This window comes from Balaenoptera acutorostrata, chromosome 3 (genome assembly GCF_949987535.1).
Source record: "Balaenoptera acutorostrata chromosome 3, mBalAcu1.1, whole genome shotgun sequence".
Classification (NCBI taxonomy): domain Eukaryota; kingdom Metazoa; phylum Chordata; class Mammalia; order Artiodactyla; family Balaenopteridae; genus Balaenoptera; species Balaenoptera acutorostrata.
Genome location: NC_080066.1, coordinates 63,034,940 through 63,058,431, shown reverse-complemented (window position 1 = coordinate 63,058,431; position 23,492 = coordinate 63,034,940). Strand labels below are relative to the sequence as shown.

Genomic DNA, 23,492 nt, shown 5'->3' with positions numbered 1-23,492 from the left:
CCGCATTGGCAGGCGGACTCCCAACCACTGCACCACCAGGTAAGCCCGAGGACCAGTATTGTCTGAAAATGTCTTGTTTTTATTTAAGGACAAAATTGAGACATAACATATACATTTGTACACAGAGAAAAACATACCAGAAAGTTGTTTACAAAACCTTGGTCACTACCATTATCATTCAGTGGCTCTGGGGCTGCGTAAGCTGGCAGCCTGAGGGCTGTCTCTGGGTAGCAGGTTGGCCAGCTTTTTGAGAAGTCCCCTCAGTCCACCCACCAACTCCTACCACCTCTGGAGGACAGGGTACAGGTTTTAACCGTGAACTCCTAAGCACCCATCACAGTGACACACCTCCTTGGGAATCCCCAGGACTAGTGGAAGGTGACCTAGACTCTACTTGGGAGTATGGGAGAACCCTAGAGGATTAGTCTGGAACCCTCAGAAAGGTGGCCTGAAGGATGCATTTCTGAACTGATTCCCCCTGCCCTCCCTATGAGTCATACAAGCTAGATATTGCTGATGGTGAGGGGCAGGGGTGGGGTATAGTCTGAGGCCAAGGGAAAAGGCAGCTATCTCTCCGGAAGAGAAGAAATCAAAACAGACAGGACCAAATAAACCACAACCAAACAGTCAAACCCACCTTGCTAGAAGACAGCCAAAGGCTGGCCAAGACAACTTTGGGTCGGCGTCCTCTATCCCTCTCAATTCGCAAAGCCCTACCAACCCCATTGCACATTCAGTAAGTCTAAAGAGGGAAGGGCCCCAGAGGGCACACTGGGAGGGTGCAGGGGGCCTAAAGGGCTATGCAACTGTTTGTGAGAAACATGAGGCAGGAAAGAGGCTGGGGCAACCAGGCCAGAGGCTCTGGAAGGCCGGAGACCACCCCAGTGATCTGAACAACAGAGCTCAGACTGCAGCTCATCTAAAGGGGAGCCCTTAGGAGGCTACCCAAGCCTGGGCAGGAAAGAAGGGCAGGACTGTGGGAGCCACAGGCTGGGTCTGTGACACCAGATTCAGGCCAGGCCTGCTGGGGAAAGAGTGGAATCTCAGGACTCCAGCAGAAATAAAACTCCAGCTGGGGTGGGCCCAGGGCAGCCAGTGACCCCAATTGTTTACATGTGTGTCTGTATGTGTGTGAGTACATGTGTGTGTATGTGTAGGGAGAAGAGAACTTCAGTCCCGCTGCTTCCAAAGGACAAAAAAATCCTACCAAACCACCACCAGAGAAGGAAAGACAGCTGTTTTTTTTCCTCTTGTGTAAAAAACAGTCCCCGTCCCTCCCTCCACTTTCCTCAGGTGGAAGGGAGAGCTGGTTGCTGAGGAAGGAGGAAGAGCCACGGGCAAGACCCTCCCCAGGTCTGTGCTGGGCATAACCACTGCTTAAGGCACCCACGGAAAGTGCAGCTCAGAAGGCAGGTGAGAGAAAAGGCCAGGGCAGAGGAAGAGAGTCAGGAGGACTAATTCCCCTGGAAGGCTCCTCGGGCAGCAGATGAGGCGGCGCTGCGGAAGGTCCTGTTACTGAAGATGCCCTGGGAAAACTCCTCTTGGGCCTGCTGGAAGCTGGCCCCCGTCCGGCGGTACAGGGAGTGCACCTGCGGAAAGAGGCTGTGGTGAGAAAAGCCCCGCCTTGTGGGCCACCAGGAACCAAGTCATCCAGGTTATATTCCCAAGGGAGCCACCACAAACCCCAGCCTGCCTGACCTCCCACCCAGAACCCTGGAGGAAGCTGCTGGACCTTTGAGGACCCAGGAGGCCCAACTGCTGTAGTGATGAACACCCCCATGGAGAAGGCAGGAGAGAGGTGCCTGCTTCCTTGGGTTTGCAGCTGGCCCAGCACCCACCACTCACCCGCTTCAGGAGGAAGAGTGAGAGCACGGCACAGAGGGTGAAGAAGCCAGCCACCACCATCATGATGATCGACACAGCCAAGTCTTGCTTCAGTATAGACAGGGCTGCGATCCAACCACTGCAAGGGAGGAAGAGGCCGGAGGGGGTGTAGTGGGATTGGGCCCCAGAGCTCCCCGTGAGGGGCTCTTCTCCAAATGGCCACTGTGTGCTGAACACTGCCCAGGCATCTCCCTGCAGCACAGAGCCCTGTGGGCCAGAAACCCTTGGCCTGTGAGAGGCCAGGCCTCTGTGAAGGCCATCAGGCCCCACACTGCCCACTGGGAATCTTTGGGCCATGTGAGGTCTGGAAGGGAGGATGCGGCTGCTGCCTTCACAGTCAGGAATAGCCCTGGTGGAGCCTTTTCCTGCTGCTCTGGGGGTTAGGGGGACATGGAGAGCCTGTCTGCTCACTCCTGAGGGCCCTCCCTCTGGGAAGGAGGACCACTGGCCAACCCGCTACATTCATCCCCTCACCTCAGCTCCTCCCACTGCAGCTCAGGGACAGCCCCTCTGCCTCCAGCCAGTCATGTCTCCTTCCTGAGCCCCAGTGTCCTCATCTATAAAGGGGATGTCCTCACATTTTCTGATTTAAAAACTTACTACAAAGCTATAGCTGTCAAGACAGTATGGTACTGGCATCAGGACAGATGTATAGATCAATGGAATAGAATTGAGAGTCCAGAAACAAACCTATGTATTATCGTCAACTGATTTTTTTTTTTTGGCCGCGTGGCATGTGAGATCTTAGTTCCCCGGAAGCGTGGAGTCCCAACCACTGGACTGCCAGGGAAATCCCAATCGTCAACTGATTTTTGACAAGTGTGCCAAGACCACTGAATGGGGAAAAAATGGCCTCTTCAACAAATGGTGCAGGGACAACTGGATATCCACATGCAAAACAATGAAGGGGGACCCTACTTCGACCACATACAAAAATTAACTCAAACCTAATAATAACTAAACTATTGGATTTCATCAAAATTTAAAACCTTTGTACATCAAAGGATACTATCAAGAGTGAAAAACACACAGAAAGGAAAAAATTTATATCTGATAAGCAGCTACAATGCTGAATATATAAAGAACTCAACAATAGACAACCCAATTACTAAATTAGCAAACGATATGAATAGACATTTCTCCAAAGAAAATATACAAATGGCCAAACAAGCATATAAAAGATGGCCAACATCACAATCATTCAGGAAACAGCAATCAAAACCACAATGAATTACCACACTTCTCGATTGGCTATAATAGAAAAAAGGAAAAAAAAGAGGAAAATAACAAGTGCTGGTGAGGATATGGAGGGGCCAGAACTCTCATACATTGCTATTGGGAACATGAAAATGGTTCAGCCTCTGCGGGAAACAGTTTGGCAGTTCCTCAATAAATTACACACAGAATTACCATATGACCCAGCAATTCCACCCCCGGATACACACCCAAAAGAACTGAAAACAGGTACTCAAAAACCTGTACACAAATGTTCACAGCAGCACTATTCACAACAGCAAAAAGGTGGAAACCCAAATGTTTATCAAGCGATGAGTGGATAAACAAAATGCAGTATCTCCAAAAACAATGGAACATTATTTAGCCATAAAATGGAATGAAGTAATAACATGAACCTTGAAAACATTATGCTAAGTGAAAGAAGCCAGGCACAAAAAAGCCACATGTTGTATGATTCCGTTTATATGAGATGTTCAGAATAGGCAAATCCAGAGAGACAGAAAGCAGTTCAATGGTTGCCAGGGGCTCAGGGAACAAGGGAACGAGGGAATGAGGAATGACTGCTTAATGGGCATGGAGTTCCCTTATGGGGTGAAACAAATGTTCTGAAACTAGACAGTGGTGATGTCTGCAAAACACTGTGAATGTACTAAATGCCACTGAATTGTACATTTTAAAATGGTTTAAGTGGTAAATAAAATGATAAATTTTATGTTATGTGTATTTTACAATCAATAACAAAAAAGGGAGGGGGGATTATATCCACCCAATCGGGGGGATTCTGAGGTGAGATGAGAAAGGCACTGGGAGGCTGGAGGCTGCAGAGCTCATCCAGGCAGGGCAGTGAGGGGCTGAGCCAGGACCAGAACTCAAGCCTTCTGGCTCCCAGTCCGGGGTATAAACAGCAGTTATAAATCACAGCCTTTTACCAGGACCTCACTTAGGGTAATGAGTAATGAAACTGGGTCACCAGTCAAAGAGAAAAGGGGCCAGATTAGAAACAGCAAGGTGAGAAGGAAGAGGGGTGGGGGGAGGGCAGCGTGCACTTGCTCCTAGTGCGAGCTGAGTCACCCCTCCCCACCACTCTGGACTTGCCAGCTCCACTGGAGGGAGGGGACCAAAATAGTACAGCCCTTCCAGGCTCAGGCTTTCAGCCAAGTGCCAGCCTGACCTTTCTGTAATGTTCCCTGTGCACTGGAGCAGAAAGGAACACATCAGCCATCGGCTTTTCTTTCTGAGACTAATTCTGAGCTGAAGACTGCAGTAGCCAGGGCACTCAAGCCAGCTGTGCGCAAGGAGAGCAGCCAGAAGGAGCCGATCCACGAGGGGCAAGGGCTCCATCTCCTGAGATGACAGGGCCTCTGGAAAAAGTCACAGTTCACAGGTTGCAAAGGCCAGGACCCCCATCAGCAGCTGCCCAAACCTCAGGGCTTGTCTGGGGCCTGTGAGAGTAGCACCAGCCTCTAGGAGGGCGTGGCAGGAGAAAAGGAAGAGGAGGCCACCCAGGGCAGGACACAGCCCTGGTAGCCTAGGATTCAGGCCGAATCCACTCACAATGCCCCAGAAAGTGGTGAGCAAGGCAAGACAGTGAGTGTAGGTTACCAGTGAAGAAGTGGACGGGGGCACGAAGGCAGACCCCAGCTGACCCACCGTCCCCTCTCCCTGCCATGGTGGAAGATGGGTCATCTGCAGGGGCTTTCTAGGAGCAGAGAAACAGGGCACAACTCCCTCTGTGCTGCCCCAGCTCTCACCTGTCCCCCAAGCTAGGGATGCCGACCAACTGGATGATGTAGATCCCTATTTGACAAAAAAATACAAAGAAGAACACGAAGAAGCTGAAAGAGTTGTCGGACCTGTGGAGAGAGGGGGAAATGAGAAGTCACAAGAGGGTTTGGGGCTCATTCCTCAGCCTTCCTCGCTTGCTATGACACCTTCCTCGCTAGGAGCCAGGAGGTAGGATGCTAGTAGAAAGAGCTCCAGTGGGCCAGCCACACTGTCCATAAGGACACAGGCACTCACCACCGTAATCAAAAAGGGCTTGCCTTCCACTGCCTTCCAATTTAAGGGGTCAGTGCTTGACTCCTTCCTCAAAGAACTAATAAAGTTGCTCACCCCAAGGACAATGTAAACAGCCTAACAGTCCATTTCCTGGAGTACTTATTTGCATTATAACAGGGAAGAAAATCTAAGCCTGTTATAAAAATGATAAATCTTTTTATAATAAAACTGTAGTCCTGGGCGGAAGAAAAGGTATTTGGGGAGTAGGGAATATCAGACAAAACTGGTGTACTTTTGAGTACTTCCATCTCGGTGTCCTGGAGGGCTAGAATACAGTGAGAGTGCAGGTTTTACCTGCTGAGTGCATGGGAGGGTTCAGCCACTTGCCCCGCCCCCTCTTCCAGGGGCCTGCTGGGCTCTCTGTCCTGAAAGCATCAACTCTGAGGCACAATTCTAAAAGCCCTAGGGGGGTGTGAGGTGGATTCATTCATGTCCACAGAATCGACTCTAGGTCAACCGGTCAAATACTGGCACTCAGCGATGCTCAAGAGTTATTGGGGAGGTGGGGGAGAAGCAGAAATGAGCATGGAGGGGTAAGCCACTGAGAGCTTATCCGACTCTGTCAGGCTCTGTCTGACTATCAGAGAAGTCCCACTTCTATCAGAGAAGCACACCCTCTTCCCAGTGACTAAAATCCCACCGAACCAGACAAACTGGGAGCAGGGGGAAGGCAAGTAAGGCTCCTGATTTCCTCTCTAGGTCTCCTGTGTCTAGTCCAAGGACAGGGCCCAGAGCAGACTTCAGGTACAACTGAGGAAAACAGCTTTCCTGTCTGCTCTCACTATGGGTGGAAATGGGAAAGTGAATTTCCCCACCAATCCATTCTGCTCTAAGACTGGGATGGGGCCCCAGGGCTTATGGCCCGTGGCCTGCAACCGGGGATGCCAGCCATACACTCACCCCTTGCCCCAGCCCCACTCACCTAAAAGCCTTGTAGATGGGTCGGTACCAACAAAGGAAGGCACAGGGGGTGAAGATCACAAACCACAAGATCGAGAGGCCAAAGTCTACTCCCCTGGAGGTGTCGACTAAGAACCAGGCCAGGCAGGCAAGCAGGTTCAGAAACAGAGTCACTGAATGCACTGGGGAAGGAGAGGGGAGAGAGAGAGAGGCTTGTACCAAGGTGACTGAAGGCTTCCCCAACAAGGCAAACCACCCCCTGCAGAGGAAATGAAGTCCAGGCTATGAGGGCAGCTGCAGAGATACTAGAGGACCTCGGTCTGTACACCGGCAGGGTTAGCTCCCAAATCCTGGTTTTCCGCGACCTTAAAACCAAGGACCAAACCAAGTTCCTAAGAGACGAAGGGACAGCCTAGGTATCTGAGGAATGGCAGTGGAGGGGCAGATGCAGACCCAAGGGCTGACCCTTGGGGAATGAAGTCTTTCTCTCAGCAACTCTTTCCCCTGGTCCTGCACAGCCCACAATGGAGCTACAGGAAGTCTTTTATCCTCACTCTTAGGAGCTGAGGGGACTGTGGGGAGGGGAGGCCATCACCTAAGGAGGGTCCTTTAGCGCAGTGAGCTCTGCAGGAACTCAGAAGCCTCCAGCTAGTCCCACCCTACCTGATCCATGGTCTGGACTGGCCCTTGAGGGGAGGTTCCTAGGACAGGCAGCAGACTGTAGAAGGCCAATTATGTGGGCAGAAGGCACCCCGCAGCCCAGCCCAGCACTGAGAAAGGCTGGAGCCCGCCAGGGAGGAGCAGCCAGAGCAGAGATAGGGCTCTCGAGTCACAGCCCATTTCACCCTGGAGCTCAAAGGGGCAGGAGCGGGACTCACACATCCAGAGATAGTAGAGCATCTTGCATATCCGCTGGTAGTCGGCAGGGATCTCTGTGGAGAAATCCTGATAGAAGCAGGGCTTGACAGGGCACCACATGGGCAGGGGCGGCCAGTTGTTCTCTCTCACTGTGTGGAAAGAGGTGAGGAGGTGAGCCCAGCCTCAGCAGCAGCTTGGCGGAATGCACACACCGGCCTCGTTCATGGGCCAAACCAGGGCTCCCAGAGCGGCGCCAGCAGGCGGGGCTCGGGGTCTACGGATACGGAGTGGGATGGGAAAAGGGTGATGGGACACAAACACCCATGAGCTCACTCCAAGATAATGGACCCCAAATGTACTGGGAAACACAGAGCTCAACAGCCTAAGTGATTATTTTCAGTAACAACCAGACCATAAGCGCAAAGGGTCATCATCATGAGTAAGGAGTCCTGGGACCAGTGCCCCCACTCTATCTAAGAATTCTAGAGCTGGGAAGGAGTGCAGAAATAATCTATATCCATTAGGACTACATGGCAAGTCTCCTGACCTCCACCTTACTTGGTATTCCCCAGGGCCAACGCCATTCTAAGATGAACAAGAGCTCAGCAAAGCTCCGAGGCTGCCCCAGAACAAGAGGGCTCGGGGAACTCCCTAAGCCAAGCACGGCAGCCTCCCTTACTGTGTAAGCTGGCCACAGTGTTCTGCAGCTCCCGCTCCTTGCGTTCCAGCTCAGCTGCTTTCCTGTCCAGTTCTTCCTGCTGCCGGAGGAGGCTCGCCTGGGCTGCAGAGGCCACAGCCTGGAGGGAACAGAGGAGGTGGCGGGTGGCCAGACACAAGAGACAGTGAGACAGTGTCAGCATGAGCAGAAGTCAGAGGGGCCTTGCCCCCATGCAGGGAGAGCCCACAGTCCTAGCCCCAGGGTGTCTTGGGTACCTGAGACCACCGTAGAGAGGCCAAGGTGACCTGCCCCCTACCGCCTCTATACCACCTCTGGCTCCTTAGCCATTACCAGGGCTCTTCTCTCCCCTTCATCCCTGAGCTTGAGATAGGGTTAGGGTTATTTCCCATATTGGAGTCCAGGCAAAGTTCAGTTAAAGTGATTTCTGGAGTAATGGCAAAGGGAAAAAGACCTCACTAGAAACTAACCTACAGCCAGAAACCCAGAGACCCAACCTCACTTGAAGAGTGTGGGTGGGTGGGTGGGTGAGGCGGGGGTGTGTATGTGTGTGTATGTGAAGGGGAAACAGTGCAAACCTGCCAGCAGTGCGAGGGGAAGGGAGATACTTGAGCGCAGCCTTGGGTACCCAGAGCCTCGGGGATCTATGTTTAAGCACCCCCCCGCCCCACCCCCAGGAGCTGCCCAGAGGTCCACTTGAACTGTTACCCAGTATAACCCAGGACAGCCCTTTAGGCTTGGCCCTGCTTCGCCTGGCTTTCATGGCATGAAGAGTCCAAGCTTTATCCCTCTCCATGCAGAGCCGGGCCTCTGAGTGAGGCAGCTAGGAGACTACACGTGAGGCTGAATACAGCTGGGCTTGGGTCCGGTGTTCCAGCCCAGGGCCCTGCTCCTCCTGTTGGAACCTGGTTCCTCCTGAAGTCTACAGTCCTCTTTAGGGAGTAGGTATCAAACAGGTCATCTCACAGGATAACAAGGCAGGCATACCTATACATATGTAGCTGCGCGCGTGCGCGCTCTCTCTCTCTCCAAAAGGCGTTCTCCAAAGAGCTAAGGCTGCCTTCAGGAGGTAAACTTCAGGCAGTGGGGACGGAAGAATTGACCACCCGAGACCACGTGGAGGGGCTTAGCCTCCTCTCCCAAGTCTGCAACTTCAGCTGAGTAGGACCAGGTCCCCACGGCCCACCACCCAGCCGAACAGGAAAGTCACCCCTGCCTCTAAGCCTTGCCTCACCTCCACAGGGTTCTAGGGCCATGGGTGGGGCTCAGGAGCCCAGGCAGGGCAGAACGTTCAGAGCAAGTCCAGTCAGACGGTAGGAGCAGCCTGGGGCCCACTAGAGTCCACAGCCCAGCTTGGGCAGGCTCCAGGGGCCTTGCCCTCACTCTTGCTCATCTATACTTTGCCTACCTTCGGAAGGTTTCGCATGTAGCTGTCTCTGAGAATACTATCTCCTCCTAGTAGCATCTGCCTCTCTGAGAGCTCGCTCACTGCCAGGAATCTGGTAGGCAGGAACTTGCTGGCCTGTCTAAGCAGGAGCTGCAACATACAACTCCACTGTGGGCCATGCTCACCGGGGGCAGTGAGGAGCGTGGGGTAGGGCAGTGAGGCATGGAGGGGAGTGTCGGGCACAAAGCAGACAGATTCACAGTATTTGGTGAACGGACAAAGGAAAACAGGAAGGTGGGCAGAAATGAATGAGGTTAAAAAAAAAAAGGAGGAGGAGAGAGAGAGAGGGAGAGAGGGAGAGAAGAGAGATTCTGGGCCCTGCGTAAGAGAGAACAAACCAAAGGCCCAAGGAGGATGTGGAATGGCACAAAAGAGGCAAATGCTCTCTCTGACACCAAGGACCCTGGCCTGGTGAGTAGAGCTTATTTTGGGTGGTGGAAGTAGGGTGGGGGGAGAGGATATAGATTAGCAGAGCAAACTCTCCATCTGCAAGTGACCAAATTCCAAGAGATGATCCAGAGGGCCCTGAAAGGGGAGCCAGGGATGAAAGCCCTCTGCCCACCCCTCAATCTCAGGGCTCAGCTACTGGTCTGGGTGTGTCCCTTTCTAGAAAGGAGCGGTCAGAGGGATCTTGTCAACAGTACCTGGGGGGTTGGCTGTGTTGGCTCCACTGAGGGCTGGAGAACTGCCGGCTGCGAGGGCCCAGGGAGCTGTGTGACAGGAACCGTTGTCGCTGCATTTGTCTGCATGGGGCAGATCAGAGGAGGGAGGTGAGTGGGCCTCCACTAGTTGGCCATGTGGGGACAAACCCACAGCAGGGTGAGTGATATGCCCCTGCCTGTGAGGGGCACTCCCTCTGGGCCTGCCCTGGGCCTCCTTCCGCAGCTTCTTGGCCAACGAGCCTCAGGCTCTGGGTGATGTGATGCCTAACCCAGACCCTTGCTGGATCCAGAGCTCCCCAGCATTGCCTGGCCCTGTTCCGGGAGGGGCCCAGATCATGGATCCCAAGGGGAGAATGGATGAGTTCCTCATCCTTACCCCACCCCCCTGAGTTCACATTAGGACTGTCCCTTTGAGGACTGCAGCTTTTCTGTTTCTGTCTCTGCCAAGTCTCCTTACCCCAGAGATGCCAGCACCACCCAGAGGACCCAGGGACTCAGAAAGAGGGCATGCTCACCAACCTCGGAGAAGGGGTTGAATTCAGCCAGGCCTCCTTGTGGCGCACTGGTCAGCTGGGTCACAGAGGGATCCTGAGAAGGTGAAAAAGAGCCATTAGACGCTAGGGAAAAGGGAGAACCCTGGTGAGGAAGAGGGAGATCACCATCTCTCGGCCCCTCCCAGGGGGTGAAGTGAGGTTGCTGATGGCCCTTCCTAGTGCCCTGGAAAGCCTCTCCCGAAGGCTCCTGTGCCCAGCCCCTGCCACACCACAGCTGCAATCGCTTCTCCCTTTCTGGAAACGGAGCAGTTCAGCCCAGATGACTTCCCAGAAGAGACCCAGAGCAAGGTCTACACTCTGAGGCGTGCGAATAGACACCACACATGTTCCTATTAGTGCCCTTTAGAAATTCAAAATGGTTAGAGAATTCCCTGGAGCTCCAGTGGTTGGGAGTTGGCGCTTTCACTGCCGGGGCCCGGGTTCAAGCCGGTGAACTAAGATCGGGGAACTAAGATCCCACAAGCCACGCAGCACAGCCAAAAAAAAAAAAAAGAGAGGGCTTCCCTGGTGGCGCAGTGGTTGAGAATCTGCCTGCCAATGCAGAGGACACGGGTTCGAGCCTTGGTGCAAGAAGTTCCCACATGCCGCGGAGCAAATGGGCCCGTGAGCCACGATTACTAAGCCTGCGTGTCTGGAGCCTGTGCTCCGCAGCAAGAGAGGCTGCGATAGTGAGAGGCCCGCGCACCGCGATGAAGAGTGGCCCCTGCTTGCCACAACTAGAGAAAGCCCTCGCACAGAAACGAAGATCCAAAAAAAAAAAAAGAGAAAAGAAAGAAATTTAAAATGGTTTATAGTATTCACCTCCAGGGAGGGTTTGTTTTGTTTTTTGGAGGGGAAGCAGGTGGGCAAGGCGGGTAAATGAGGTGGTGGGGATGGATACGTACTTTTCACTTTCTAACCTCTCTGTACTGTTTTATTTATTATTTTACAGAAAACATTTATTCCTCTTATTTTTTAAAGGACAGTTTAAGATTCTGGAACAAAAATATGCTGCTGGCTGCCAGTGCTAATTTTATTAAATCATGCACACTTGCTAGGAATACAGATATGAAGGACTCAGATGAAAAGCCAAGAAATTGTTTTGGGTTTTTTTTTTTCCAGATTCTTTTCAGAAAATGCAAAAATGTCCTCAGAACACAGCCTTTTCCCGAGTTTTCAATCTTCCCTTTCCCATCTGATCTCTGCCGAGGCCAACCCTTCATGCTGAGGGCCTCACGCAGGGATCTCCACCACCCTCTCCACCAGAGCAGCTTCCGTGCTGGCCTGAGGCTGGGCTGTCTTCATCCTGCCCCTCACCCAACAGAGCTCCTGTACACTCCCTCCCCTTCCCCATACAAAATAGTATGGGACTCAGGTCCAGCTGGACAGAGATGCCTCTGGGGGAAACAGCTGCCACCAGACTCTGCCAAGGTCCCCGTTATAAGGCCTCACCTAGGCTCCCCTGTCTGTACACCTCACCCCTAGTCCCTCACTACTGGTCCGGATGCTCCTGTCCTTCATGCCCAGCTTCCCCTCCAGCAGGAAGCCTCCATAGATTGGATTCTTAAACACAATGTTAACAATAGACAGACCCTCAGAGAACCACCCCTCAATTTTTAGATGTGGAAACGGATATTCGCCACAGTGCAGTACTTGTCCTAGGTCTCAAAATGGGAGCTGGCTCGCTATTCTGAACATTTACAGAGCCAGGGGTCAGCACCAAACGTGCCTTTTTCACACACACTAACTTCCTACCAAGGCCATCAGCTCCTAGAAGGTGAGCCTGTGTCTGCAGGGCCCCAGGGCCTAGCCCAGCCCCAACTCACTTCCTGTCTCTGGATGGTCCTTGTCCTCTGCACCTCACCCACTCTCCTCTGCAAAGAGGCAGTGTGGCTGTGTCCTTTCTGCTGGACACCATCCCTGCCTGGTGGCTCCTGCAACTTGGACAAAGTGACAAGGTGAGGCTTGAGAGGCCACCTGAAGTTGGAGGAACTGGCCTTGAGGTTATTTGTTGGCTGAACATCTAGCAGATTTCCCCCAGAATTACTGAGCTGCCTTCCTGCATGAAAGATCTGGGGCTCAGTATCTGTTCCCCTTTCAGACTCTGCAGACATCAAGCCACAGCAGAGAAAGTGAGCTGAAGTCACTGAAATCAGATCCACTGTCCCAGGAACTTGAGTCTGTCACTACAGGACAAGGACAGCAGGGCAGCTCTGGCAGCAGTTTCAGGAGCCAGCGTACATGCCTGGCTGTGGTACGCATGTTTAACAGGCAGCCTCCAGAGCCATGAAGAGACGTCATTTCCTTTACCAAGGTCAGCCAGAAGAGGATTCTGGGAGGCAGGGGGACTGACTACCCTATCCATAGTGATCCCTCCTCCTTTCTCTAAAATCTTAAAAAAATTGGCCCTGGACCCTCACCAGGCTCACCACAAACAAATCCTGTCTCCTCTAGCAGGCTATAAACTCTGCAGCCAGGCGTTTCTGGATCTAGTTCATATTTCTGGCTCCCTAGTGCTTGGTGAAGAGAGCCTGATGCAAGCAGAAGCTCAGGTAATGTCTGAGAGTAAGTGCTAGATGCTGTAGGCCCTCCTCTGCTTTCTCCGGGAGGTACTGCCCAAATGCTAGGGCACACAGAAGGGAGGGGCCACTTGCATCACAGCAGCAGCCCTGGGGCCCAGAAGCACCTTGACTGGGAAAAGGAGCCTGGAACACTCTGGGAGACACGGGTACTTTCCACCTGAGGAGACCTAGGCTCTTTCTGAAAGATGTATATGGCTTCAAGAGAGGCTGAGGCCTGGTGAGAAAGGGAGGGAAGAAGAGGGACAGACAAGGGAGCAGACGTTTACTGAGTGTCTACCATGTGCCAGGCTCATCACACAGCGATGCTACTGTGGAATTCTAGTCATCCCAGAACTGGCCACTGTGTCAAGCCACCAGAAAAGAAGGTTCTACCAGGTTCTTTTTCAACCTGGTTCCTCGACAGAATTAAGCCCCACTGCCCCAAGGCATCCACTGTCTGCAACGACTTGACTTCTCTCCTGCGCATCTAGAACAGTCCTGGTTATGTTCCATCCTTGGGAGAATGGAGAAAACACTAGCTCCACTCAGCTTCTGTGTTCCACAGCTCAGCTGAGCAGCACTGGCTGAGAAAAGCTACAACGCACCTCCTCATTCAACCTCACAACCATCCTGTGAGGGAGGAGTATGCAGATGAAGAAAGCCCCAGCTCAGAGAGGGGAAGTAGCTCATCCAAGACCTCAGGGACTGTAGTGGCTGAGCCAGATTTTGTTTTTGTTAGTTAGTTAGTCAGTTAGTTAGTTAGTTAGTTAGTTATGGTCGCATTGGGGCTTTCTCTAGTTGCGGCAAGCGGGGGCTACTCTTTGTTGCGGTGCGCGGGCTTCTCATTGCAGTGGCTTCTCTTGTTGTGGAGCACGGGCTCTAGGGTGCGCGGGATTCAGTAGTTGCGGCCCGTGGGCTCAGTAGTTGTGGCTCGAGGGCTCTAGAGCGCAGGCTCAGTAGTTGTGGCGCACGGGCTTAGTTGTTCCACAGCATGTGGGATCTTCCCGGACCAGTGCTCGAACCCGTGTCCCCTCCATTGGCAGGCGGATTCTTAACCACTGCACCACCAGGGAAGTCCCTGAGCCCAATTTTGAATCCAAGTCTGTCTGTCTCCAAAGACACGAGTGGTAAACCTGAGTGGGCAGTGCGTCCTCAAAGCCTGGCTTGGGGGCTGACCAACAGAAGGTGTTCAGTCAACGTGGGGTTGAGGGGTTGAGGGATGCTGACAAGGGCACCGTGAGTGACTGGGACGACTGCTTCTGCTCGGCTCTTTATTCCCGGACTTCAGAGCAGTCTTTCCTGGCGAACACCCCTGGTAGGACGCAGGCAGAGAATCTTGCAAGTAAGGACCACACTAACTGGCCTGAATGAGGACCCTCAGATTTTACTCCAAGTCACAAGTAAGAAGTCAACAGCAGCAACCTTCCTTCCCACTCACCCAGCATCAGCTGGCTCATAAGTGGGTCAAGTAGTTATTTAAAAGCATGGTAAAAGCTAAGTTTCAACTACAAAGAAGTAACCTGACACTCCCTCAGTGCCCAAAGGACTCAAACTGCTTAATGCCCTTTACTGAATTTATAACAAACAGAACGCTCCTGATCTCAGTTCTTTTCATTCAGCAAGCAGTCACAAACATTGTGAGGGACACACCAAAAGGAAAAGGACGCAGCTCTTGCCCTTCTGGAGACCAAAATCTGGTAGCTGAGACACGTGCACACAGCACGAGAGTAAAAACAGGAGGGGAGGGGAGGGGAGGGGAGGGGAGGGGAGGGGAGGGGAGAGTAGGCCCAGGCGGGCTTGGAGAAAGGCACGGTTCCAAGAGGAGGGGAGGAAGGGGAGCAAAGGCCCAGTCGGTAAGCTCAGGCCACCACAGCTGCGGGGCAAAGGAACACTCCGTGGAGCTGGGGTGTGAGGGACTGAGAAAAAGAGGCAGCACAGCTAGGCTGCAACTCTGCCGGGGAAGGGGCTTGAAAAACACACTTGCTTTCACTAGTTTGGCAACCCCTTTCCATGCATCTCCCAGGTCCTGGCTGTGCTCGAGTTTACTGTGACTCTTCCTTGCTTTCCCACCCTACACTCCACCCAGGCTCCCAATGTGAGATTTATTTCAGGCTCCGAATAAACACATTAAATAAATACCTCATGGACTAAAAGAAACTCGGCCACTTTCTCCGGGAGGCAGAGAGTCACCAATACTTTGGAACCTCTGTGAAGTCCTATTTGCTTCAGCGACAAGGCTGTGTGTCATAGAACAAGAAGGGGCAGTCATCCCCAGATCGGCTGGCTGGGTCCCAGGCGTACAAAGAGCCACAGTTAACCTTGGCACTCTGTGAGCCAGAGCCTGAGAAGCCACCCAAAGGAAACATGATGAAAATATGTAAAAATCTGTATCTGCAAATGTATTCATTGCACCAGTATTTACAACAGGGGGAAAAAAGCAGGGAATGACTTAAATATCCAGTGACTGCGAGCACAAGTACATTTTGGTGCACATCCCCTCAATGGCCTAAACAGCCACTAAAAATCACAGCTATGAACACAGGGCAGCAATAGAGAAAAGGCTTGGTTATATGAATATCAAATGACGATTCTGTCAGAAGTACTCATATAGAAAACACATCAAAATAACAATGGTTGCAAAAGACTGGTAGAAATATGGATGATTTACTTTGTTTTACAAATTTTCTATAATGGGATTATGTTATGTTTATGTTAAACACACACGTACACCACGTACACACTTATTTTTAAAAAGAAAGCCTGAGGGGGGCTTCTCTGGTGGCGCAGTGGTTGAGAATCTGCCTGCCAATGCAGGGGACACTGGTTCGAGCCCTGGTCTGGGAGGATCCCACATGCCGCGGAGCAACTAGGCCCGTGAGCCACAGTTACTGAGCCTGCGCGTCTGGAGCCTGTGCTCCGCAACAAGAGAGGCCACGATAGTGAGAGGCCCGCGCACCGCTATGAAGAGTGGCCCCTGCTTGCCACAACTAGAGAAAGCCCTCACACAGAAACGAAGACCCAACACAGCCATAAATTAATTAATTAATTAATTAAAAAAAAAAAAATAAGAGAGCCTGAGAACCCACCAAATAAGCAACACGCACCTTGGGGCCTCCCTCCCTGCCACAGCAGTGATGTACAGAAGCACCCAAAAAAGTGAGTCTAAGTCCCTGGCCTGGCGTCGAGGCCCTCCCTGACCTGGCACCAGCTCTCCTCTCGGCACAGCCTGTCCTCAATCAAACGGAGCCCCCGCCATCTCCTTCCACCTCAGTCTGTTTACTCCCTACACAAACCATTCCACACCAGCACAGGGCAAGGGCACCAAGAAAAAGCCTTGGTTCCTGCCCCCAAGAAGCAAATAGCACAGAGAACACAACAGAAGCCAGGGTAAGAAGTGACAGCACGTGATCAATGCTGAACAAGGTGCGGGCAAGTGCAATAGGCTCGCAGAGGAGGGAGTGAGGAAGCTGTCTGGAGACTCAGGGAAGGCTTCACTGAGGTGGCATCTGAGCTGGATCTTGAGAGAGGAAATTTAGCAAGCACTAAAGAGGGAGAGAAGAACAGCATTTGCAAAGACACAGCATCTTTAAAAAGAGCTTGCGTGTGTTCAGGGAGAAGGTTCTGGAGGCAGTGGGGCGAAGTGCGTATATAGAGAGAGGAGCACCAGGGACCCAGCCTAGAAGAAGAGGTTAGGCCGGACTGCAGGGGTTCAGACTTCACCCTGTGGGCAACGTGGACAACTAGAGATTGTGAGCAGTGATCACCTCTGCCAGCAGTGAGGAGAGTGTGATGCGTGGGGAAGGAGGATGGTGGGAAGACTGGCTGGGACACAAGAATCCATGTGGGTGATAATAAGGCCTGAACTAAGGGATGACTCTGGAGATGGAGAAGAGGGTACGGGCTCCAGAGACCCTTCTCAGGTAGATGGCACAGGCTCAGCCACTCCCCGGGATGGTCGAAGTATGGAGTTACTGCAGGACAAGATGGGGAGGGGAGGGGAGGGTGGCACTGAGCAAGGTGGTCATGGGAGAAGAGGAAAAGGATTTTCAGGAGCAGGTGTGTGGGAGTGGGGAGAGGATCTGAGAAGGTACTGAGTCGCACTGGAGAGACGTATAAAATGTATCTCGGGACTTCCCTGGTGGCGCAGTGGTTAAGAATCCACCTGCCAATGCAGGGGACACAGGTTTGAGCCCTGGTCCGGGAAGATCCCACATGCTGCGGAGCAACTGAGCCCATGCGCCACAACTACTGAGCCCACATGCCACAAATACTGAAGCCCACGTACCTAGAAGCCACCACAAGGAGAAGCCCACACACTGCAACGAAGAGTAGTCCCTGCTCACCGCAACTAGAGAAAGCCAGCACGCAGCAACAAAGACCCAACACAGCCAAAAAATAAATAAAATTAATTAATTAATTAAAAAAAATGCATCTGGGTGGAATGGGTAGAAATGTCCAGGTGAGAGTTGGAAGTACTGGTTTGAAGCTCAGGAGAAGGGTGAGGGCTAGAGTTCTAGATCTGGGACCACTGGTATGCAGATGCTATTCTGAAGCCATAAAAGTGGAAGGACTTACTTGGAAAGGTATACAGTGAGAACAAAGTCAAGGACAGAACTCCAGGACACCCTTAAAGGTATGAGACAGGAAGACAAAACAGACGGAAGGAGGTGAGAGTTACCAGTGTAAAGAGGCCAAGGACAGGGCTTCCCTGGTGGCGCAGTGGTTGAGAGTCTGCCTGCTAATGCAAGGGACACGGGTTCGAGCCCTGGTCTGGGAAGATCCCACATGCCGCGGAGCAAATGGGCCCGTGAGCCACAACTACTGAGCCTGCGCGTCTGGAGCCTGTGCCCCGCAACGGGAGGGGCCGCGATAGTGGGAGGCCCGCGCACCGCGATGAAGAGTAGCCCCCGCTTGCCGCAACTAGAGAAAGCCCTCGCACAGAAACTAAGACCCAACACAGCCAAAAATAAATAAATAAATAAATAAATAAAGTAGCTATTAAAAAAAAAAGAGGCCAAGGACAGAGATAATTTCAAGAGAGACTGGCCAAACGAGCTTGTGCATCACAAGCAGCAGACATATCATGGGCCCATGGCTCCCAGAGAGACCACAGGATCCAAGAGTGAGGAGGCGCCTGGGGCTGCGGGGGTGACAGTGCGTGGAAGCGACTTTAAGTTCTTGGCGCTCCTTCACCTGAGATACCTTCTCTTACCATATGCCAGGCTTTCTGCTCTCAGCTCAAGCCCTTCCTACCACGAGACTCTGTCTCGTTCCTCCTCAGATCCCTCACAGATCCTTTTGGCAAGTTTTGACTGCCCTTTACGCACCACGGCATGCTGTCATGATCAGTGAGCATTTCTTAGCTCTCCTGCCAGATTACAAGCTCTGACAGGCCATGTGCCCATTTATCTTGGTCACCTGCACAGGATCTTGGAGCAGCAGTGGCTCAGTTATGTGCAAAAACATGTCAGCATCTCAAAGGAGCACTGCTGGACGGGTACACCTTGCTAATTAATGTGCACGGCACTCTTTTCTTTTTTTTTTTTTTTTTTTTTTTAAAGTTTTTTTTTTTTTTTTTTTTACTTGATTTTATTTATTTATTTTTGGCTGTGTTGGGTCTTCGGTTCGTGCGAGGGCTTTCTCCAGTTGCGGCAAGCGGGGGCCACTCTTCATCGCGGTGCGGGGACCGCTCTTCATCGCGGTGCGCGGGCCTTTCTCTATCGCGGCCCCTCCCGTCGCGGGGCACAGGCTCCAGACGCGCAGGCTCAGCAATTGTGGCTCACGGGCCCAGCTGCTCCGTGGCATGTGGGATCTTCCCAGACCAGGGCTCGAACCCGTGTCCCCTGCATTAGCAGGCAGATTCTCAACCACTGCGCCACCAGGGAAGCCCCCGGCACTCTTTTCTTGAAGAAGCAGCAGGTACCCCTTGTTTGTCCTGGTTAAATATTACCATTTCTCTGAACCCAGCATCATCCTACACCAAGTGGCTCCAAATAAAACTTAATAGTGTAGGGTCAAAGTTCAGCTGTGTCTCTGGCCTAGTGCTTTTGAACACCCAGCCTGGCTCCAGGCGCCAACCATAAAGTCAAGGACACCTCTCTCACCCCCTGCCCCCATCTGGGCAGCTGTCTGGGATCAGTTAAACTATATGAACCTTGCCATTTTCAAATTTCTCGAGACAATTTTCCTGTTCCACAGGAAAGTTCTACCAGGTCCAACTGGTGGTTTTGAGAATTCCCAAAGGTACAGTCAAGCTGGAGCCCACCCTCTCTGGGAAGTGACAAAGCCCTCAGTGTCTGTGCAGGGAACTTCATGTAACTCTGCTCACACCCAAATCACGTTTCTGCCACCACTTTCTCCTCCCACAGGAGAGAAACGTTTTAAATCCTTGGAAGCAGCCACACCACTGAGATTATCTTTTAACTGCAAGGAGGCAACGTGTGAAAGTGATATGGTGTGATCTGGCAACTCATGAACGCTGAAAGGCTTTCTCTGTTCAGCACCACCAGCTAGTCCACTCCCCCTCCTTGAGATCAATGCCGACTGCCTGGGGTAACCTGGCAGATACGCCAAGCAGGAAAGCAGCCCAGGCATTTGCCTGGGTGAGCTGCTTGTTAGTGGACTGCTGAAAAAGAAAACGGGGAGTACAATGCCTACCTGTAGCCCTCAACCTCTTCATCACCCAAGACTTCCTGAGAAAATTCTGGCAACAGACATGCTGGAAAGAAGGACCTGCATACCCAGATGGTACAAAGCAGATGCGCCGTAATTCACAGAGGGATTAGGGAGTGCCAGTGGAGGTTGGGAAATCAGCCACACTTGGCTTGCAGTTTCCTGCTTCCTCCTAGGAGTTTGGTAAAACCTCTTCTGCACTCTTGTGACAACTTTCCACTCACAGTGTTACTGTGCAGGAAGTTTTCTAATAATCCCACTATAACTATACACAAGGAGGGGATCATAAAAACCCAAGCCCACAGTTCGGGGTGGGGATGAGAGTAGGGTATACCTAAAGAACATTTATAAGGAAGTCAACTTAAAGGCACACCAGGAGCTTCAGGGGATATTACAAGAGTTAGCAGAAAAAGGATTCTGTGGTTGAATAACTTTGAGAAAGGCCGGGTCAAACAAAGTTGAGCAAACATCTTTATTGTAGCATTTCTCGGAGCCTTTAACAAACTAAAAAGCCTGGTCAACTTTCAAGAAAAATGATTCCTAAACTTATTGGACCACAGAACCCTGAGCACCTTTCAGGACTGGTATTACTCAGAACACATGCTGCATTACAGTACCATCTTAAAAAGCACAATACAATCCATATTATTCCAGCGCCATCCACTGAACAACAACAAAAAAGCTTACCTAATATTAATTTGTTGGCCTCAATAACGCCAAGGCAGTTTAAAACCTTTAAAACAGCACTGTCAGAAGAGGGGGAGGGAAAAAAAAAAAAAAAAACAGCACTGTCCTGAGAATGAGACCTGGATCTGAGTCCCTTCCTGCTTCAAATTAGCTGGTGACTCTGGTATGTCCCATCCTCCCTGGGTTCTTGGTTTCCTCATCTCTAAACTGAAGGGGTTAGAAGAGATTTCTGAGGATGTTCCAGCTCTAAAAGTCAACCATGGACTCCGAACACTAAGTATATTTTTGTAAACCACCATGGAGGAAAAAAAAAAGACTCTGCTCTGAAGGCCGGCTAGGTGTGACAGTTTCTGAGCCTATCTCCTCTCCACCTGCTCTCTCCTGAGCTCTGTGCCAACACCCTAGGTAAATGAAGCTGGGTTCACACCCAGTCACCCAAGGGCTGCACCCTCCCAATGTCCCAGCTCTGGCAGTCAGGGAAGCAGACACTACCATCACAAGGAGAGGGAGGGCAGCTCTCCAGAAGAAGGAGATCTGGGGCCTCACACCCAAAGCTCCTTCTCCCCACACAGCTGTGCGCCAAGAGGAAAAACCCAGCCCAGGGTCAGGAGGAGCAGAATCGCAGCCAGCCAGCTCTCTTCTTCCCACACAGGCTTCCCCTCCAGCTATTGCTCTTTACAGGACCACAGCTGCTTCCTGTCCTGCCATATCCTGGGGCTGCCTGATGGACAGACTGTCTTGCTTGAATGCAGAAGTTACTTCTACCACAGTTTGCACAATCATTTCTGGGGTTGGAGATATGGTTTAAGACTTTCAAGCTGCTATTTATACAGGGCAGAGTTTAGGCCAACTATCTGTCCCACTGCTAGCACTAAGGACAAGCTCTCTGCATCTTTGGACAGCTGACTGCCTCTGTCAGATGGCAGCAGACATTTTATTTCTGATTCTGACAGGACAAAAAAAAAAAAAAGGAAGAAAGAAAAAGGCACATCATTACACAGCACACATACCAAAAGGCTACTAGATCCTTACTAAAACTCAAACTCCAGTATCATACAGAAGTTTTATAACTAAAGCAAAACAGTTACCTGAAGACACTGGCAGAAGAAAAAAATGCAAATGTTCTTTCTTTACTCAAATAGAGATGACTGCATTACATAAGAGATATAGTCCTCCAAATAGTTCAAGAAGCATTAAGCTACATGAGGAATGTCAGGAATTTCCTGAGGTTACAAAGCTATCAAAATTTGCCTTGAGGGCTCCCAGTGGCTAAGTCACCTTGAGACCAAGAAAGAGACAAAATTTTTACTCTCAGACATTCATTCTAGTCTCCTTCGTGTTTGTCAAACCCCTGAAGGGATTCAAGGTGGGAAAGTTCATGCTGTGAGTTGCAGGAAGGACCCCTCCAAGAACTTCCCCTACACCTGCAGGAAACTTAAAGTTGCCAATGACCAAAATAAAGTACAAGCAGGATGAGTTCATGTGCCTGGTGACATCCTGACAAAGCAGAAAGCTCAGGGCTCATAAATCACCAGTCAGCACAAGCAAGCTTCCCTAGAACTGGTTTTGAGCAGACATGAAAACAAGAGGCATAGGAACTTTGGAGCTAACAGGAGTTCCAATCCTTCATCATGGAAAAGAATACCCTTGTGCTCTTAGCTCAAAGGCAGAAGAGTTTTGGCTTTAAATAGGAAGTCTCTTTCTTCCTCGGTCGATTGATCAAAAGGTCAGGCCAGCTCATAGGTCAGTGCATCTCAACTACCCTGCCACCATACACAGGACCATCAGACCAACACTCCTTGCACTTCAAGACCCTCGGAGGCTCCTCACTTATCCTCCCTCCCTAACCTGGGCTCTCTCATCTAGCCAAAACCCAGTCCAAACTAGATCCATGGCCAAGGTGTGAAATTGTTATCAAGGCCGTATTTCAGTTTGGGTTACCAGCCTTCCTTTCCTGACAAACTTCAGGGGCTCTCCTATACCTTATAGACTAGTTGGCTGTGTGTATGTTGCGGGGGGGTGGTGTTCTTGAGATTTTCTCACATTTCTCCGTCCCACTAGAGGGTTCCACCTCCTCATTATGTTGCTGTCACCCCCCTCTCCTAAAGTGACTCAAGGCTGGTGTCTCTCCAAGACTGCGGGATGTGGTAGCCACACTTCCCCTTCAGGTAAAGTCGCTTCTCTCCCTGAAGCTGGGGGTCTCCCTGATCGTGTATGCGCCAGTCCCCTTCCCCAGCAGTGTCCAGTTAGAGGGGCTACGTCCCGGGAGCTCGACAGTCCCACCTCTTCCCGGAGTACAGCACCCCGCCCCGTCCGCTATTCCACCTGCTGCTAGTCCCGCCCCCCAGGCGCTACGATAGGCCAGCCCTCAAAGCCCGCTCTCCCATTGGGCAGACGGCCCGTCCCTCCTACGCCACGTCTCCCGGCTCTGGCGAAGAGGCCCGGGCGGCGGCCTTTGGCACTAGACAGCGCTGTAAGATGAGGGCTCTACCTGGAAGGGGTTTACGTCCACTGGGTCCGCGAAGGGGTTGGTGTCGAAAGACGACATGGCGGTCGGGGACCGACGGGGAAGGTCCGAGAGCGCTTCTGCCTTCGGGCACCCAGACCCAGCGGCACTCTGCGTGTAGACCCTCCACTTCCGGGAGCGAGGCAGCCGTTCTGGCGCAGGCGCAGCGTCCTCTCAGAGGGGCGTGGTCATGTGACATCACAGAAGTCCGCTCCGCCCTCCTGCCCAACCCACTGTGGAGCTGCTGGAGGGCGTTCCGCTTCCATTGGCTTTTTCGCTGTGTCTGTGCTTCAGGGGTTGGGGAGGCCCCGAGGGATTTGGGAGACAGAGGAGGGGCTGGAGCCGTTGCCAACTGCCTCTCGGTCAGATAGGTTCCAACATGGTATTGGGAACTCCCCAAAGTGGAGCTGGAAACTTAACCCCTTTGCTTTCTTGGAGGGCAAGTTTGGGAAGTACGCACTGGTCCAGGCAGGGGACAGAAGTTCGAGCCAACGGCGGGAGCGGGGAATGGAGTTCCTGACTCGAGAGGACTTCGCCAAGCTAGGAAAGGGTTCTGGTGGTAGGAGCCGAGCAGAGAGGTTCTTTTCGGAAGAACCGACCGTGCACCTGTCCCCCACACTAGCTGAGCCCTGCCTCTCTTAAGCCTTGCTCCCGGATGTCAAGTTTTATCGTTTTAGGGATGAGGATCCCTGAGCCCAGACAGGTTTAGGGCCTGAGCTGGGATTAACCTGTGCATCAAGCATTTATTAAGTGAATGAGGGAGTTCCGCAGTAGAGCCATCAAGCATGGGGGAGATGGCTGATTCACTCTCC

The 23,492-nt window shown here is 51.9% G+C and overlaps 1 protein-coding gene across 2 annotated transcripts; it reads right to left on the bottom strand.

Annotated features, from left to right (window-relative positions):
* Positions 1 to 58: 58 nt before the first annotated feature.
* SCAMP2 (secretory carrier membrane protein 2) lies at positions 59 to 22,835 on the bottom strand. Of its 2 annotated transcripts, XM_007197696.2 has the most exons (9): positions 22,666 to 22,835; positions 10,241 to 10,309; positions 9,704 to 9,802; positions 7,616 to 7,733; positions 6,957 to 7,085; positions 6,101 to 6,260; positions 4,872 to 4,973; positions 1,846 to 1,963; positions 59 to 1,589 (listed from the first exon to the last, which is right to left on the bottom strand). In XM_007197696.2, the coding sequence occupies exons 1-9, from the start codon at positions 22,720 to 22,722 to the stop codon at positions 1,455 to 1,457; spliced, it is 987 nt and encodes a 328-aa protein (XP_007197758.1). In that variant the 5' UTR covers positions 22,723 to 22,835; the 3' UTR covers positions 59 to 1,454. The 2 variants fall into 2 exon arrangements, with proteins under 2 accessions (XP_007197758.1, XP_007197759.1); XM_007197697.2 differs by lacking the exons at positions 59 to 1,589; positions 1,846 to 1,963 and adding an exon at positions 1,970 to 4,481.
* Positions 22,836 to 23,492: the final 657 nt, after the last annotated feature.